The 19,539-nt window shown below is 40.7% G+C and overlaps 1 protein-coding gene across 1 annotated transcript in view; it reads right to left on the reverse strand.

Annotated features, from left to right (window-relative positions):
* Positions 1-19,539, reverse strand: part of LOC115154008 (cadherin-18-like) — a 242,751-nt gene that overhangs the window by 179,989 nt on the left and 43,223 nt on the right. The window contains exon 2 of the mRNA XM_029699766.1: positions 12,677-13,256. Within this exon, the coding sequence (XP_029555626.1) occupies positions 12,677-12,913 (237 nt within the window). The 5' untranslated portion in view covers positions 12,914-13,256. The remainder of the gene's footprint in view (positions 1-12,676; positions 13,257-19,539) is intronic.

A 19,539-nucleotide genomic window follows, 5' to 3' on the forward strand; every position in this document is an offset into this window, starting at 1 on the left:
GGGAAAGATGAACAGAGAAAAGTACAGAGAGATCCTTGATGAAAACCTGCTCCAGAGCGCTCAGAATCTAGACTGGGTTGAAGGTTCACCTTCCAACAGGACAACGACCCTAAGCACACAGCCAAGACAACGCAGGAGTGACTTCGGGACAAGTCTCTGAATGTCCTTGAGTGGCCCAGCCAGAGCCCGGACTTGAACCAGATCGAACATCTCTGGAGAGACCTGAAAATAGTTGTGCAGTGACGCTCACAATCCAACATGACAGAGCTTGAGAGGATCTGCAGAGAAGAATGGGAGAAACTCGCCAAATACAGATGTGTCAAGCTTGTAGCATCAAAACCAAGAAGACTCAAGGCTTTAATCACTGCCAAAGGTTCTTTAACAAAGTACTGAGTAAAGTGTCTGAATACCTATCTAAATGTGATATTTCTAAAAGCCTGTTTTTGCTTAGTCATTATGAGTTATTGTGTGTAGATTGATGGGGGAAAAAACTATTTAATACATTTTAGGATAATATAACAAAATGTGGAAAAAGTGAAGGGGTGTGAATACTTTCCAAATGCACTGTACACACACAACATTGACACTCACACAAAACCCATACACATATCGACACACACAGACGCACGCACACCAGCATGCACATATGCATAAGCGCACACACACACATTTTGTTGTGTTACAGCCTGAATATAATTTTGTGTCACTGGCCTACACACAATACCTCATAATGTCAAAGTGGAATACCCCTGATACACCCTATCAACAACAGGTGAAATATCAAGAGCGCCAAATTTGAAAACAATTAAATGTCATAATTCAAATTTCTCAAACATACAACTATCTTACACCCTTTGAAAGATAAACATCTCCTTAATCTAACCACGTTGTCCGATTTCAAAATGGCTTTACGGCGAAAGCATAAAGTTAGATTATGTTAGGACAGTACATTGAAAATAGCTGTGTGTAATGTTTTGTCAATGCAAAGACACGCGTCACCAAAAGCAGAAAACCAGCTAAAATGATGCACTAACCTTTGACAATCTCCATCAGATGACACTCCTAGGACATTATGTTAGACAATACATGCATTTTTTGTTCTATCAAGTTCATATTTATATCCAAAAACAGCGTTTCACTATGGCGTTGATGTTGAGGAAATCTTTTCCCTCCAATACCGCCAGTCAAATCAGCACAACAAATTAAATAATTAATATTCGAAAACATTGGTAAAATATTATATTGTCATTCAAAGAATTATAGATTTACATCTCTTGAACGTTGAACGCAACCGGATTGCCAGATTTAAAAATAACCTTACTGGGAAATCACACTTTGCAATAATCTGAGCACTGCGCCCAGAAAAATACGCTTTGCGATACAGACTAACCGCCATGTTGGAGAGATCTAAAATCGAAAATACTATGTAAATAATCCATTACCTTTGATTCTCTTCATCAGATGTCTCTTCCAGGAATCCCAGGTCCACAACAAATGTAGTTTTGTTCGAAAAAGCTCATAATTTATGTCCAAAAAGCTCCGTGTTGTTAGCACATGATCTAAGCCCGCCGGACTTGTCTTCATGAAAGAGGGGAGAAAAAATATTTACGTTCGTTCAAACATGTCAAACGTTGTATAACATAAATCATTAGGGCCTTTTTCAACCAGAACATGAATAATATTCAAGGTGGACGATTGCATTCTCTTTTAAAACGTATTGGAACGAGAGTACCCAACATGAACTCGCGCGCCAGAGTCTTGTCGGCCACCACTGTTCCAAGGCTCTTGTTCGTTCAGTTCTCACAGTAGAAGACTCAAACCACTTTGTAAAGACTGGTGACATCTAGTGGAAGCCATAGGAAGTGCTCAACGATTAATAAGCCCCTGTGTGTTTCAATGGCATAGGCTTAAAGGTAATTCAACACATCAGGTATCCACTTCCTGTCAGAATTTGTCTCAGGGTTTTGACTGCCATATGAGTTCTGTTATACTTACAGACACCATTCAAATAGTTTTAGAAAATTCAAAGTGTTTTCTATCCAAACCTGAACAATAATATGCATATCCTAGCTTCTGAGTTGGTGTAGGAGGCAGTTAAAAATGGGCACATATTTTTTTCAAAATTCTCAATACTGCCCAACAGGTTTTAAGAAATGTTTACAAATTAATAACAAATGTAAAGCTGAAATGTCGAGTCAATAAGTATTCAACCCCTTTGTTATGGCAAGCCTAAAAAAGTTTAGGAGTAAAAATGTGCTTAACACATCACATAATAAGTTGCATTGACTCTGAGTGCAATAGTCTTTAACATGATTTTTGAATGTCTACCTCATCTCTTTACTCCACACATACAATTATCTGTAAGGTCCCTCAGTCGAGCAGTGAATTTCAAACACAGATTCAGCCACAATGACCAGGGAGGTTTTCCAATGCTTTGCTAAAAAGGGCACCTATTGGTAGATGGGTAAAACACCCCATTGAATATCCCTTTGAGCACGGTGAAGTTATTAATTACACTTTGGATGGTGTATCAATAGACCCAGTCATTACAAGATACAGGCGTCCTTCCTAACTCAGTTGTCGGAGAGTAAGGAAACTGCTCAAGGATTTCATCATGAGGCCAATGGTGACTTTAAAACAGTTACAGAGTTTAATGGCTGTGATTGGAGAAAACTGAGAATGGATCAACAAAATTGTAGTTAGTCCACAATTCTAACTTAAATGACAGAGAGAAAATAATAAAGAATAAAAATATTCCAAAACATGCATCCTGTTTGCACTAAAGTAAATCTGCAAAACATGTGGCAAAGAAATGTACTTTATGTCCTGAATACAAAGTGTTATGTTTGGAGCAAGTCCAAAACAACACCACTGACTACCACTCTTCATATTTTCAGGCATGGTGGTGCCTGCATCATTTTATGGGTATGCCTGTCATCGACAAGGACTAGGGATTTTTTTTTATAAACAGAAAGGAATAGAGCTAAGCACAGGCAAAATCCTAGAGGAAAACCTGGTTCAGTCTTCTTTCCAACAGACACTGGGAGACAAATTCATATTTCAGCAGGACAATAAAATTAAACACAAACGCCAAATATACACAGGAGTTGCTTACCAAGATGACATTGAATGTTCATGAGTGGCCTAGTTACAGTTTTGACTTAAATTGGCTTGAAAATCTATGGCAAGACATGAACATGGCTTGCTAGCAATGATCAACAACCAATTTGACAGAGCTTGAAGAATTTTAAAGAGAATAATGTGCAAATATTGTACAATCCAGGTGAGCAAAGCTCTTAGAGACTTACCCAGAAATACTCACAGCTGTAATCACTGCCAAAAAGTATTCTAATAAGTATTGACTCAGGGGTGTGAATACTTATGTACATGTATTATTTCTGTATTTATATATATTTTCACTTTGTCATTATGGGGTATTGTGTGTAGATGGGTGAGAGAAAAACATGTACTATTTAATCTATTTTGAATTCAAGCTATAACAACAAAATGTTGAATAAGTCAAGGGGTATGAATACTTTCTGAAGCCACTACACACACACTTTCACACATATGTTTCTGCTAATCTGTAATTCATTCATACTCTTATTATTTATTATCTATCCTGATGCCTAATCACTTTACGTTGCCTTTATGTACATATCTACTTCAAATACCTCGTACCCCTCCACACTGATCTGGTACTTGTACTTCCTGTATATAGCTTCATTCTTGTGTATATTATTCCTCTTGTGTTACTATTTTAAATGTGTATTGTTTATTGCATCATCGGGAAGGGCTCGTAAGCAAGTATTTCACAGTAAAGTCTACACTCGTTGTATTTGGCGCATCTGACTAATACAATTGAATTTGTGTCTGTGTATGTGTGTGTGGCTAAGAGATACACGAGTGCCCACAGAGTAATTCTGAATTCTCACCATGTGGTTGGGTTGGGTTGCATTATGTTTCTCCCATTTTTACTAAACCAGTGAATGAAATGCAGTGCAATTAGTGTTATACTGTATGAATACTATTACTTCACCTGCTCATATTGGAGTGTACTGTATACACCGTGTATACCAAACATTAGGAACACCTTCCTAATATTGAGTTGCAACCCACCCTTCCCTTTTGCCCTCAGAACAGCCTCAATTCGTTGGGGCATGAACTCTTCAAGGTGTCGAAAGCGTTCCACAGGGCTTGATGTCGTTTGGGTGGTGGATCATTCTTGATACACACGGGAAACTGTTGAGTGTGAAAAATCCAGCAGCGTTGCAGTTCTTGACACAAACCGGCGCATGTAACACCTACTACCATACCCAGTTCAAAGGCAGTTGAATCTTTTGTCTTGCCCATTCACCCTCTGAATGGTACACATACACAATCTGTCTCAATTGTCTCAAGGCTTTAACATCCTTCATAAACCTGTCTCCTCCCCTTCACCTACACGGATTGAAGTGGATGTAACAAGTGACATCAATAAGGGATCATAGCTTTCACCTGGATTCATCTGGTCAATCTATATCATGGAAAGAGCAGGTGTTCTTAATGTTTTATATACTCAGTGTATAATGTCCTAATAGTTGGTTGCACTGGTGATTTGATGTGTTAAACTTCATTAAAAAAATATTGTACAGTATTTATTCTAATGATTTTCAACAGAATTTATTTTAAGCAATCTAAAAAAAAATAAACAGCATGGACAGAGTTTGACATTAAATACAAACCTGCCAATTTCTTCAGGGGAAACCTCCTCCCGCTCCTCCTTTGCTGCTTGCTAGTGTCTGCAATTTTTGTCAAGAGCAGTGACGAGAACAATATAGTGTTTGAATGTGAAGGATTAATCCTCCTCTCTTGGCTTAATTAAGGGGCATTCAGTCTCCTGGCCACATTAAGACATGGCACAGCAATCCTGCAGCCTCGTAATTAAATGTTGCCCAGTTTCTCTCCAGCCATCAAGACACTTCATCATCTCTCTCCATCCAAATGTGGTGTGTCAAATTAATTCCTTAAAGTACAGTATAATATACTGTACATATGTCCAGTGTTCCAGATGTTTATGAATTATTACTTCAAATGAATTACAATATGAATTAAATAGATATCCTTCACCAAAAAAATATAATTAACTATGTTAAAAAGCAGCTTTTCTTTGTGCACCTTCTTGACCTGTTACAACAGACCAGAGTGGTTTGGGCTCATTCAATAAGACGCTCACAAACACTTGGATATTAACTGGGGGCACTGGGGCAGACTCCCAGCTGCACCAACTCAAATAGTATGGATGGATTGAATTCAGGATTTGTAAATTATTGATGGAACTACTATAGCACTTTATTACAGCAACAAATGCAGGCTGATTATTTCACAAGCGTGAGTTGTTTTTGTCCTATGTTCCTGATATTTTTGTTGTTAGCTACCTAACTAGCTAGTTAGCTAGTCATGAAGCTAGCTAGCTAGCTAGCTAGCTACTACCTCTACCTTCATCAGTCAACAACAGCCAACTAGGTTTCCTCTTGACATAAAATGTTTAGCAACAAACCACAGGATTTAAATTAGAATGGCGAGATGGTTGTTGTGTGGAGGATCTGCTTTGACTTGCTTTCTTGTTGGCTCTCCAACTAGCTAATGATGGCTCATGTTAGCATGCTAATGTTAGCTAACTGCTTCTAAAGAGCCTCTTACAAACCACAAATCTTACAAACCACATCATTTCAAATAGAAGTGACTGGTAAGACAGTTGTTGCATAGGCTTTGTCCTTTTTCTAAAAACAGCTCTGGATAGCTTGGCTTGCTAGCTAGTTTGCACTTGTGCAGTGAGCTCGTTTCTCCCCTAGTCTCGAAAAAGATTGTTCTCCCCAACGGAGAATTAGGAAAAAAGGAAGAAGCTGCTGGACAAATCACATAATGATATCATTATCCAAGCATTTGTTTGAGATGGGGTTTTTGAAGTGTTTTTTTTTTCCTAATGTGTATGCTTTGGCCACAAATACTGTATGAACATAGGATGAGTCAACAACATTATTTGGCTATGAGTTAACAGAATATTCACTTTTAAAAGTGAGATTTTCACTGGACAATGAAATATGTGTTTGTTCTTAGGGTCCCAGACAGAGTAAGGATTACCTGTTTTTGTTTGTTTTCATCACCATGCATGCATCCGAAATGGCATCCTATTGCCAATATAATGCACTACATTTGACCAGGGCCCTGTTCAAAAGTTGTCCACTATGAAGGGAATCGGGTGTCATTTGGGACACACACCATCACAACTCCCTCTACTGTAGAATATGAGGGATGGAGAGATTTGGCCAATATCAACTCAGCATTATAGAGACAGCAAGCCAATCAGAGTTTTCAAATGATAAGCAGCAGCTGTATTAGATGTACATATAATCCATGAAAGTAATTATTCTCTCATGTATTTAGTGGCAACTGATACACTGCCATTATACAATGTTGCCGTTTCAATAAGGATGTTCTCTACGCTAATATCCTTGTACTACTCCAGTTAATCAGCTGTAATAATACAGACAGAACCACAGAAAAATGCTGAGAGAATGTTTTGGTGGCACCTTGGGAATTTTGTGGTTCACTCATGCATTTTATAACCTTAGCATCAGCATGTTTCATCAATAAATAACACCTATAAGGATTAGTTTATTCCTGCTCTTTCAAAACCACTACCCAGGCATCTGTGATGACGCCATGCCTTCTGTAGCACACTGTTGTCATCACGGTGATTATAACAAACTTAGTGGTGATGGTGAGTAATAACATTAAGAAGGATATTAGAGGGGGTTAGTGTTTTCTTTCCACCCCTCTATGTTGTCTCTCTGGACTGCTTTCTTTTTTTGTTGTATTTTTCTATTCCACATCATGCTCCCTCCTATGTATTGAAATACAGACATATGCGCAGGCAGTCAGAGGGAGAGGAGTGATCTGCCTCCCTCGTTCTTTCTGAGTGCGGTCTAAGGGATTAGCTTCTGCCGAGTGCCTAGAATAATGATCACTGCAGCGGAGAAACACATTTCCACATTTCAGGAGATAAGGGGGGCAGGCAATCTGCAAGCAGAGGACTTATTAACAAGTTTCCTGTGGCCCATTGTGTAACTAACAGAAAAGTCATCACAGCGACCGCAGACCAGACTTGCTGGGTTGATCTTGTCCTCCGAGCACGAGGATAGGACCACCAGTCATCTCTAGTACCTGCATCTCAGTCTTTGTGACACCCATATGTCTGTGACAGTCTGAGCCCATAGCTGGTAGGACATGCAGCTCAGACCAGAGGTTTAGCCACAGGTCTCAGAGTGGTGTGGCAGAAAAAAGTCTGGGGTCTGTAGTTTTTCCTGATCTGGAAAAATCCCCATTTATTATAAAAGGTTTGATATGGGCCATGATGGGACCAGAGTTTTTCTAATCAGGTCACGTTTTAAAAGATCTGATGGAAAAACTCCTGGCCTTGGGAACGATGAAAACCTTGTCAAACTGCAGCAACCGTGCACTTGATCATATGAATTATATTTTAAATAAGGATTTGGGGGGGTTTCCTATAGACAGAAACAGAGAAAGCAACATGATTGGACAATAAAACTCACAGGGCTGACCTTGCTTTATGCAGGTTTGTATCATGTAGTCCTGCCCTATGCAACTGTAGGGCTAATAAAACATTAACTCACAATCTATGTTAGCTATTGTGTTTATTGATTCATTTCAGTTAATGATTTTCGACCAAAAAGGTCTGTTGTCTTGTCAGCCCAAGCTTGAATATAAACCAAATTTGATCCTAATCACATTTTCTCACAGACTAATGGGCTATAAATACACAATGTTACTCCTTTGTTACACTGGCCAGAGGGACAGGGCGCATAGTAGGCTAGACTATGCGGGTACTTTTGTTAGTAGCCTACAGTTGATCAGACAAAATAATTGTCTCGTTTCCATGCAATGAAGCATGTCGGATCGCTAATGCTTAGGTGTATATACTGCTACGAAGCAAATTGGTAAAAAAAACATCTCTTTGCCCGTCTTTTTTTTGACAATATATTTGATTAAATTAAATAAAAGGAGATTGAAAAGTGCTGTGGCAAATGCTGCCTCACCACATGTATTCCAGCGGCCCTGGCTCAGACGTACTGCTACGAAAGGCCCACAGTCACAATAGATATAGTGTACATAAATAAGCGACTTTATTCCGTTATCCTTGAAAGTTTTTTATGTAGGCTATAAGTATTTTATAAATTGTCAAATAAATTCAATTCAATCCACACTAACGATGTAATCAAGAGCCATTCCAACATGGACTCAGGGGTAGACGTTACGTAGTATATGAAAATCCAGGACATTCAAAATAGTATGATACAGTTGAAGTCGGAACTTTACATGCACCTTAGCCAAATACATTTAAACTCAGTTTTTCATAATTCCTGACATTTAATCCTCGTAAAAATTCCCTGTCTTAGGTCAGTTAGGATCACCACTTTATTTTAAGAATGTGAAATGTCAGAATAATAGTAGTGAGAATAATTTATTTCAGCTTTTATTTCTTTCATCACATTCCCAGTGGGTCAGAAGTACATATACTCAATTAGTATTTGGTAGCATTGCCTTTAAATTGTTTAACTTGGGTCAAACGTTTAAGGGTAGCCTTCCACAAGCTTCCCACAATAAGTTGGGTGCATTTTGGCCCATTCCCCCTGACAGAGCTGGTGTAACTGAGTCAGATTTGTAGGCCTCCTTGCTCGCACACACTTTTTCAGTTCTGCCCACAAATTGTCAATAGGATTGAGGTCAGGGCTTTGTGTTGGCCATTCCAATACCTTGACTTTGTTGTCCTTAAGCCATTTTGCCACAACTTTGGAAGTATGCTTGGGGTCATTGTCCATTTGAAAGAGCCATTTGCGACCAAGCTTTAACTTCCTGACTGATGTCTTGAGATGTTGCTTCAATATATCCACATAATTTTCCTACCTCATGATTCCATCTATTTTGTGAAGTGCACCAGTCCCTCCTGCAGAAAAGCACCCCCGCAACATGATGCTGCCACCCTAATGCTTCACGGTTGGGATGGTGTTCTTCGGCTTGCAAGCCTCCCCCTTTTTCCTCCAAACATAATGATGGTCATTATGGCCAAACAGATCTATTTTTGTTTCATCAGACCAGAGGACATTTCTCCAAAAAGTACGATCTTTGTCCCCATGTACAGTTGCAAACCGAAGTCTGGCTTTTTTATGGCGGTTTTGGAGCAGTGACTTCTCCCTTGCTGAGCGGCCTTTCAGGTTATGCCGATATAGGACTTGTTTTACTGTGGATATAGATACTTTTGTACCTGTTTCCTCCAGCATCTTCACAACGTCCTTAGCTGATGTTCTGGGATTGATTCGCACTTTTTGCACCAAAGTACGTTCATCTCTAGCAGACAGAACGCGTCTCCTTTCTGAGCAGAATGAAGGCTGCGTGTACCATGGTGTTTATACTTGCGTACTATTGTTTGTACAGACGAACGTGGTACCTTCAGGTGTTTGGAAATTGCTCCCAAGGTAAACCAGACTTGTGGGGGTCTATAATTCTTTGATTGATTTATTTTGATTCTCCCATGATGTCAAGCGAAGAGGCACTGAGTTTGAAGGTAGGCCTTGAAATACATCCACAGGTACACCTCCAATTGACTCAAATTATGTCAATTAGCCTATCAGAAGCTTCTAAAGCCATGACATAATTTTCTGGAATTTTCCAAGCTGTTTAAAGGCACAGTCAACTTAGTGTATGTAAACTTCTAACCCACTGGTATTGTGATACAGTGAATTATAAAAGTGAAATATTCTGTCTAAACAATTGTTGGAAAAAAGACTTGTGTCATGCACACAGTAGATGTCCCAACCGACTTGCCAAAACTATAGATTGATAAAAGAAATTTGTGGAGTGGTTGAAAAACAAGTTTTAATGACTCCAACCTAGGTGTATGTAAACTTACAACTTCAACTGTATGTTATGTTTGGTATGGTAAGTATTCATTTGTGGATGTCCATCATCCATTTCGTATGATATGTTATGCTCGATATGTTCACTTCAAGGCAAGCAACACTGAACCATGCGTGAAAGCACCAGCTGTTCCGGAAGACTGTATGATCACGCACTCCGTAGCCGATGTAGTAAGACCTTTAAATACGAATACCATTCACAAGGCCGCAGGGCCAGATGGATTACCAGGATGTGTACTCAGAGCATGAGATGTGCAGCTGGCAAGTGTCTTTACTGACATTTTCAACCTCACTGTTGCCCAGTTTGTAAAACTTACATATTTCAAATAAACCGCCGTAGTTCCTGTGCCTAAGAACACCAAGGTAACCGGTCTAAAATATTACCGCTCTGTATCCATGTAATCCTTTGAAAAGCTTGTCATATCAACACCATCATACCAGAAACCCTGGATCCACTCCAATTTGCATACCTCCCCAACAGATCCACAGATGAAGAAATCGCTATTGCACTTCACATGGCCCTTTACCACCTGGACAAAAGGAACACCTATGTGAGAATGCTGTTCATTGACTACAGATCAGCGTTAAATACCATTGTGCCCGCTCATCACTAAGGACCCTGGGACTGAACACCTCCCTCTGCAACACGATTCTGGCCTTCATGACGAGCCACCCCCAGGTGGTGAGGGTAGGCAACAACACATCCGGCATGCTGACCCTCAACAGGGGAGGGGCCCTCAGGGGTGCGTGCTCAGTCCCCTCCAGTACTCCCTTTTCACCCATGACTGCATGCCCTAACACAAAAGTGTGGTGTTAGGACAACAACTTCTCCCTCAATGTGGGCAAGACAAAGGAGATCATCGAACGCACCCCCATTCAAATCGACGGGGCTATAGTGGAGCGGGTTGAGAGCTTCAAGTTCATCAGTGTCCACATCACTAAGAACCTATCATGGTCCAAACACACCAACACAGCTGTGAAGAGTGCACGACAACGCCTCTTCCTTCTCAGGAGGCTGAAAAGATTTGGCATGGGCCCTCAGATCTTCAAAAAGTTATACAAACGCACCATTGAGAGGATCTTGACTGTCTGTATAACTGCTTGGTATGGCAACTGCTCGGCATCTGACCACAAGGCACTACAGAGGGTAGTGTGTACAGCACAGTACATCACTGGGGCCGAACTCCATTTCATCCAGGAACTCTATGCCAGGCGGTGTCAAAGGAACGACCCAAAAATTGTCAAGGACTCCAGCCACCCAAGTCATAGACTGTTCTCTCTGCTACCACATGGCTAGCGGCACTGGAGCACCAAGCCTGGGACCAAAAGGCACCTGATCAGCTTCCACTCCCAAGCCGTAAGACTGCTGAACAGTTAATCAAATGGCTACCAGGACAATTTCCATGACCTCCTTTATTATATGCATGATATGTTACGAATTCCAATTTGTTTTGGCTAATGTTAGGTAGGTGGCTCGGTTGCTAACGTTAGCTGGACTAGGAGTTTAGGTTAGGGGAAGGGTTAGCTAATATGCTAAGTACTTGCAAAGTAGCTAAAAAGTAGTAAGTTGTTGCAAAGTTCCTAATTAGCTAAAATGCTAAAGTTGTCCCCAATGAGAACATTTGGATTGCTAGATGTTAGCATTATATGTCTACCCTTCCACCCCGACCAAAGACCCTCCTTTCGTTTTTTTGCCGTAAGTAACCTTATGTAACCATACCAAACTTAAGAAATGATACTAATTTGAGTGTCCTGGATTTTCATTTACTGTGTTACGTCTAGTTTATGAGACCAGCCTGGCCAATTACGGGCCACCTGTGGTACATCCCTTGGGAAAAAAACATGAATTTCTCATGATCTTATGTGAAGTTAATATGATAACGTGACAATTTAGTTATAATTTCATCTGATTATTCTCTCATCATTGATTTCATTTGCTTATTTCAGCAATTTCAAAGTTTTTTGTATAGTTGTCTAATGTTGGTGGGGCATATTATTCTATTTTAATGTCACCCCTGAATCACTATGATAAATATAATATTTTTTCTTGAGTGTATTTTTAACGAAGCTGAGATTTATTGTACATTGAAGTCCAAAGTGTAGGAATAAAGGTGAAAATCTATTATTGGCACAGACATGGTGGCATAGCAGGAAGATCGGAATACTGTCAACCAAGAGTGTGAGTTAAAATCCCAGGTGAGGGCATGTTGAATAATAATTACTGCGTAAATGAATATACACAATGGTAATCAAGTGTGTCAAATATGTAAGTTGAAAACACTGTGACTGCGTGACATTCTTAGGACAAAGTTTTGTTTGCAGGGCATCACCTGTGAAATTTCATGTGACATATCACATGTGAAGTTAACCAAAATCACATGGTTTCACATCATCCTTGGCTTCTACATCATTAGACAGAACAAAAGCACCTGGAATACCAACAAGGCAAGTCACATTAATAATCAAAGCTGTACCTGCCACAATGCATTTCCAACACACAAGACTGCCGCGCAGAAAAACAGTATTTGTCAAGTGGTGTACTACTTTTGACCATGGCTCATAGGGCTCTGGTCAAAGGTAATGCCATTTGGGACACAAATCAGAGCCAAGGAGTCAAATATCCTTGTAATGAAAAAGTGGTTGTTTACAAGCATCTAAATTCAAGCCATGAAGTACTGTGAAGTAAGATAAAACAATACCTTTCCCACATATTGAGCGTCTGGTCCAATGTGTTCTTCTAAAACAAAGAATTGGTTCCAGATCCAGCCGCGTTTAGGTCTGTGGTGCACTTCCGTCTCGCCATTGGCCAGTTTGGTCTGGTTCTTTGTGATGGGCACTTTGGATGTTGGGACATGATGGCTAACCCCATAGCACTTCTGTAGAAAGCAGAGCCAGACCAGTACGGGACAGAGACAGAAGGTTGTGGATGTCCTCATGGTGTTTTCTCAGTATGTTTGTAAATATATCCCAGTGTTTTTTGTGCTACGTGTGAAAGTTCTCCCGCCGTCGCCACCACCACCGGCCACGTCTGCAGCCTCACGTGGCTCGCAGTCTCGACAGAAGGACGAGGGTGGCACTAAATCCAAACTGGGGAAGGCCCTGTCCGGGTTACAGTAGATCCTCTAAGGCTCATGGCCTAGCCGTCTGTTGAGTAGAATCAAGGCAAGCTTCATTTACATTATGGAACAACCAGGGTCTGGAGAAAAACACGGATGGATTATGGCTTTTGTTTCGTTTTACCAGAAACTGGAGTTGATTATGGTGACCATTTTGTGTTTCCTGGTAGAGAAAAAGAGAGAGAGAGAAGGATGTATTACATTTTTTTAGTTTTAACTTACTTAATCTCCTAAAAATGTAAAGGAGCTGGCCATAATAATACTTGACACAGAGGGCAATCATTTTAAATAGATGTCTTTGAATACAGAAAAGATGCCAATATCAGATCCTCACATTTAGTTCGGAGAACACGAAACACATTTGTGGTGAGTTTAGGACTGTTACCGTGACCTTATTTGTTATTTAAGTGTATAGATGACATGTATGTATATTTATTTTTCCCATGCCCCTGTTCCGTGACAGGTGCATGATAATGGTCCATTCTGAATCAAAACAAATTTCACTCATATATATTATTTAGTATATGAAAAGACAACGTTACATTAACAATAATCTGATGAGTGACAATATTAGCCTATCACTTGTGAACGATGTATTATCACTTGTGAATGATGCTCAGCGTGTGCTGTAAGGCAAGAAACAGACTTTTTTTGCAACTTTTTCAAATCATAGTTGCACACCTCATATAGCCTAGCCAAAAGCCAAATACTGTAGCTTCTTCAAATTAAGGACATTAATCTGCTTTACAACCGCTAATTGATTGAATTTTGGAACATTCACGCTTATAGCCTACTGCCATGTGAAGAAATAGCCTAATAGTTCATTAACATTTTAAGGTAAAAGTTCTGATCTGTTGCATCAGCCTCATTGCTTTTAAAAGTTTTGATGCGAGTGGTTGTATTAATTTGGGGTCTATCACATCCCATAACTGTCCCAGCGTATGTTTGGAAAACGTATTTCTTGCACAGAAGGACAATTTGAATAGGTCAACTTTTGTACTGTGGGGGATAATAGATTGACATAGGCCAGTGCTTTTGCTTTTCATTAGGCCTACTTATTTTGTTGGCTGACAAAAAGCAGGCTAAATGTGGACAGTTCTACAATTTTCAATATGCACCTGGAAATTTGATGAGGGACACAAGCAGTTGCATCCCCGACGTGTCGGTCTTCACTTGTAGAATAATTCCTAGCTGTGAGAAGGACCAGATCATGTGACGGGCATTGGCTAATAAGAATTTAGACATAGAGCGCCATGTAAGTGAGAGGTGCTTCGGAGGACGGCAGCCGGGAGAAGGGAATTATAATTCTTATATTCAGCCCAATGGCACAATGGTCATTTTGGCCGCAAATGCTTGGATTTTGTGGGGGGGGGGGGCATTACGGTCACACAAGGGGCACTGGCTAATAAGAATTGAGATATCATAGAGCGCCATGTAAGTGAGAGGTGCTTCGGAGCACAGCAGCTGGGAATTATAATTATTATATTCAGCCCAATGGCACACGTTTGTATGACAACAAAATGTGCATTAATAACTCTAAATTAAGCATATAGGAGGACCTGTTTCTTTGTTATCCACTCAAAACTGAATATTTCCTTGGAACTCTTTCAGAGAAAATATACTTTCTATTTTATTCAGCTATGTTCAATTGTATTCTACATACCATAAAAATAATACTAAAATAATGCCACAGAACTCTAAATGAACTAGTGTAGCCCACAACCATATCAGCGCTTAACATAAGGACAACTCAGAGTATTCTATTCTGTTCTTCTGAAATAGACTACATTTTCTTCATATCATGTTTCTTTAGACCTGTCTAAAATAAATCATGGATTTATTGTGATAGTGTAGGCTACGTTAAATAGATTTATTGGACTTTTAAAAATGATGTTCCAAAAGGTCTACATCAGTGGCTTGTAGGCTATGCGTGGAAGCCAGGTGATGCTAAACGTGTTTATGTTAATTACCGGGAGACCGGCAGTTATTTGCTTGACAATCACCGGCTGACAAAATTTTATGACCACCACAGCCCTAGGTGACTTGTTCAATTATTCAAAGGTTGTCTGTGCTGGTGAGGTCACAGAAATGGTTTGCATCCCAAATAGAACTCTATTCCCTTTAGTGCACTACTTTTGACCAGACCTCTATGGACCCTGGTAAAAGTAGTATACTATATAGGGAATAGGGTGCCATTTGGGATGCAGATGTGGTATTTTCTAAGAAATAGTGCCCAATGAGTTAGGATCTATCTACACTGCTCAAAAAAATAAAGGGAACACTTAAACAACACAATGTAACTCCAAGTCAATCACACTTCTGTGGAATCAAACTGTCCACTTAGGAAGCAACACTGATTGACAATAAATTTCACATGCTGTTGTGCAAATGGAATAGACAACAGGTGGAAATTATAGGCAATTAGCAAGACACCCCCAATAAAGGAATGGTTCTGCAGGTGGGGACCACAGACCACTTCTCAGTTCCTATGCTTCCTGGCTGATGTTTTGGTCACTTTTGAATGCTGGCGGTGCTTTCACTCTAGTGGTAGCATGAGACGGAGTCTACAACCCACACAAGTGGCTCAGGTAGTGCAGCTCATCCAGGATGGCACATCATTGCGAGCTGTGGCAAGAAGGTTTGCTGTGTCTGTCAGCGTAGTGTCCAGAGCATGGAGGCACTACCAGGAGACAGGCCAGTACATCAGGAGACGTGGAGGAGGCCGTAGGAGGGCAACAACCCAGCAGCAGGACCGCTACCTCCGCCTTTGTGCAAGGAGGAGCAGGAGGAGCACTGCCAGAGCCCTGCAAAATGCTCAAACGGTCAGAAACAGACTCCATGAGGGTGGTATGAGGGCCCAACGTCCACAGGTGGGGGTTGTGCTTACAGCCCAACACCGTGCAGGACGTTTGGCATTTGCCAGAGAACACCAAGATTGGCAAATTCGCCACTGGCGCTCTGTGCTCTTCACAGATGAAAGCAAGTTCACACTGAGCACGTGACAGACGTGACAGAGTCTGGAGACGCCGTGGAGAACGTTCTGCTGCCTGCAACATCCTCCAGCATGACCGGTTTGGCGGTGGGTCAGTCATGGTGTGGGGTGGCATTTCTTTGGGGGGCCGCACAGCCCTCCATGTGCTCGCCAGAGGTAGCCTGACTGCCATTAGGTACCGAGATGAGATCCTTAGACCCCTTGTGAGATCATACGCTGGTGCGGTTGGCCCTGGGTTCCTCCTAATGCAAGGCAATGCTAGACCTCATGTGGCTGGAGTGTGTCAGCAGTTCCTGCAAGAGGAAGGCATTGATGCTATGGACTGGCCCGCCCGTTCCCCAGATCTGAATCCAATTGAGCACATCTGGGACATCATGTCTCGCTCCATCCACCAACGCCACGTTGCACCACAGACTGTCCAGGAGTTGGCGGATGCTTTAGTCCAGGTCTGGGAGGAGATCCCTCAGGAGACCATCCGCCACCTCATCAGGAGCATGCCCAGGCGTTGTAGGGAGGTCATACAGGCACGTGGAGGCCACACACACTACTGAGCCTCATTTTGACTTGTTTTAAGGACATTACATCAAAGTTGGATCAGCCTGTAATGTGGTTTTCCACTTTAATTTTGAGTGTGACTCCAAATCCAGACCTCCATAGGTTGATAAATTGGATTTCCAATGATTATTTTTGTGTGATTTTGTTGTCAGCACATTCAACTATGTAAAGAAAAAAGGATTTAATAGATTGTTTCTTTCATTCAGATCTAGGATGTGTTGTTTAAGTGTTCCCTTTATTTTTTTGAGCAGTATATAAAGCCAGTATGGGGCTATAACCGTAGCGCAGGGGTAGGCAACCCTGTTCCTGGAGTGCCGCAGGTACTGCTGGATTTTGTTCCAACTAGGCACCACACCTAATTGATCAGTTCAGTGAATGCCTTCTAGGTCAGTTAAAAACATGAAGTGCCTGCTGCACACAGTTGCCTACCCCTGCTGTAGAGACTCACATAGATGAGTTGGTGTTTTGTTGAAAATTATTATTTATTTTTCAGTGCTGGGCCATTGTATGAAAGGATTAGTTGGTGCCTCGGCAATCTGAATTATAACCAGGGCAGCAAGAAATACATTTGTGGTGATAACGACAGATATTAAGCTACTCAAATGCATGGCATTTGGAGAGTGTGTTTTGGTAGGCAATGGAAATGAAAGCGGAAAACAGTTCTAGTAAATGGGTTTCTTCGAAAAACTCAATTGCATATTGAAGGCAAAATTTAAGTGCTAAAAATATTACTATTTATAATGCCCATATTCTTTTTCTTCCCCTGTAATTTTGCACTTGATTATATTCAAGTCAGCAAAAGTGCATATTTAAAAAGAAAGCAAGTTTTGTTGAAATAATAATTAAGTGCTTATTACCGGATATGGTTATGGTCTATTTGAGTACCACAGAAAATTCTCCAGTGTAAAAAAACAAACAAATGAACACCGAAAGTGATGAGTCTGTAGACTCTTATAGAGACCGGAACAGTGTTAAATTCACACACTGCTTAGTGTAAAGCCTTATTCAAATATTTCCCAGAGTGTCTAGCCTATCGAGTAAATTGAAGTATTACCACCCATGATTTCATTTGTTAGAGACAGAGACATGCATGTTGCTTCCATCCTTTATTAGTCATGTGGACCTCACAAAGTGAGATAAGTGAATGTTCAAATAAAAAAAGTATGTATTTAACACAATACCATAAGTATTTCATAAGGCCTTATTTTGAGGGCCTAGTTTTGTTTTACCCTAATACAGTTGCCTAAGAATAAACATCTATGGGTGAAGTTAAAGGTAAGGGTTAAGGTTTGGGATAGGGTTAAAACGGAAACATTTTTAACTGTGGCATATCCACTCCCTGCATCGAGGTACGTTTTCTGACCCATATCTCGCGCCGGCTCCAAGGCATCTTAATGTAACCATGATTGCGTTCTGACCCCAGTGCAGGTCAGTGTCAGCAAACGTAAAGGTAAGGTCGGTATCTTCTGGCAACCTGTATCCCTATGCTAGATTTGTGTAAGCTAACTGTATCCAGTTGTGTAAAGTACTTAAGTAAAAATACTTTTAAATATTACTAAAGTAGTTTGGGGGTATCTGTACATTACTTTACTATTTATATTTGGACAGCTTTTACTTTTACTCCACTACATTCCTAAAGAAAATATATACTTTATACTCAAATACATTTTCCCTGATGCCAAAAAGTACTCGTTAAATGTTGAATGCTCAGGAAGGACAGAATTATGGTTCAATTCAAGCACCTACACTATATGACCAAAGTATGTGGACGCCTGCTCATCAAACTTCTCATTCCAAAATCATGGGCATTAATAGGGAGTTGGTCCCACCTTTCCTGCTTCAACAGCCTCCAATCTTTTGGGAAGGATTTCCACTAGATGTTGGAACATTGCTACGGGGACTTGCATCCATTCAGCCACAAGGGCATTAGTGAGGTCGGGTATTGATGTTGGGCGATTAGGCCTGGCTCGCAGTCAGCATTCCAATTAATCCCAAAAGTGTTCGATGGGGTTGAGGGAGGTCAGGGCTCTGTGCAAGCCAGTCAAGTTCTTCAACACCAATCTCGACAAACCATTTCTGTATGGACCTCACTTTGTGCACAGGGGCATTGTCATGCTGAAGCAGGAAAGGGCCTTCCCCAAACGGTTGCCACAAATTTAAAAGCACAGAATCGTCTAGAATGTCATTGTATGCTGTAGCATTAAGATTTCCCTTCACTGGAACTAAGGGGCCCATCCCGAACCATGAAAAACAGCCCTAGACCTTAATTTCTGTAAGCTTGTGTGGCCTACCACTTTGCGGCAGAGCCGCTGTTGCTCAGACGTTTACACTTCACAATAACAACACTTAGAGTTTCCTGGGGCAGCTCTAGCAAAGCAGACATTTGACGAACTGACTTGCTGGAAAGGTGGCTTCCTATGACGGTGCCATGTTGAAAGGTAAGTAAGTCCATTCTATTGCCAATGTTTGTACATGGAGATTGCAAGACTGTGTGCTCGATTTTTGGCTGAAATAACCGAATCCAGTAATTTGAAGGGGTTTGTTCAAATATTTCAGCATATATGATGTATCAACAAAACACGTTGCCATCCCTACTGCCTCTGATCTGGTGGATTCACTATACACAAACACTGTGTTTGTAAATGTGTTGTGTGCCCGTCTGTTCGTCATTTTTTTAAATAAAAAGGATATCATGCGGTCTGGTTTGTTTAATATAAGGAATTTGATGTATAGCATTTACTTTTACTGAAGTATGACAATTGATTGCTTTTCCCACCACTGCACTTAAAACCAGATACTTTTAGACTTTTACCCAAGTAGTATTTTACTGGGTGACTTTTACTTGAGTGATTTTCTATTAATGCGTCTTTACTATTACTCAATTACTTTTTCCCAGCAC

Source organism: Salmo trutta, chromosome 2, assembly GCF_901001165.1.
Source record: "Salmo trutta chromosome 2, fSalTru1.1, whole genome shotgun sequence".
Classification (NCBI taxonomy): Eukaryota; Metazoa; Chordata; class Actinopteri; order Salmoniformes; family Salmonidae; genus Salmo; species Salmo trutta.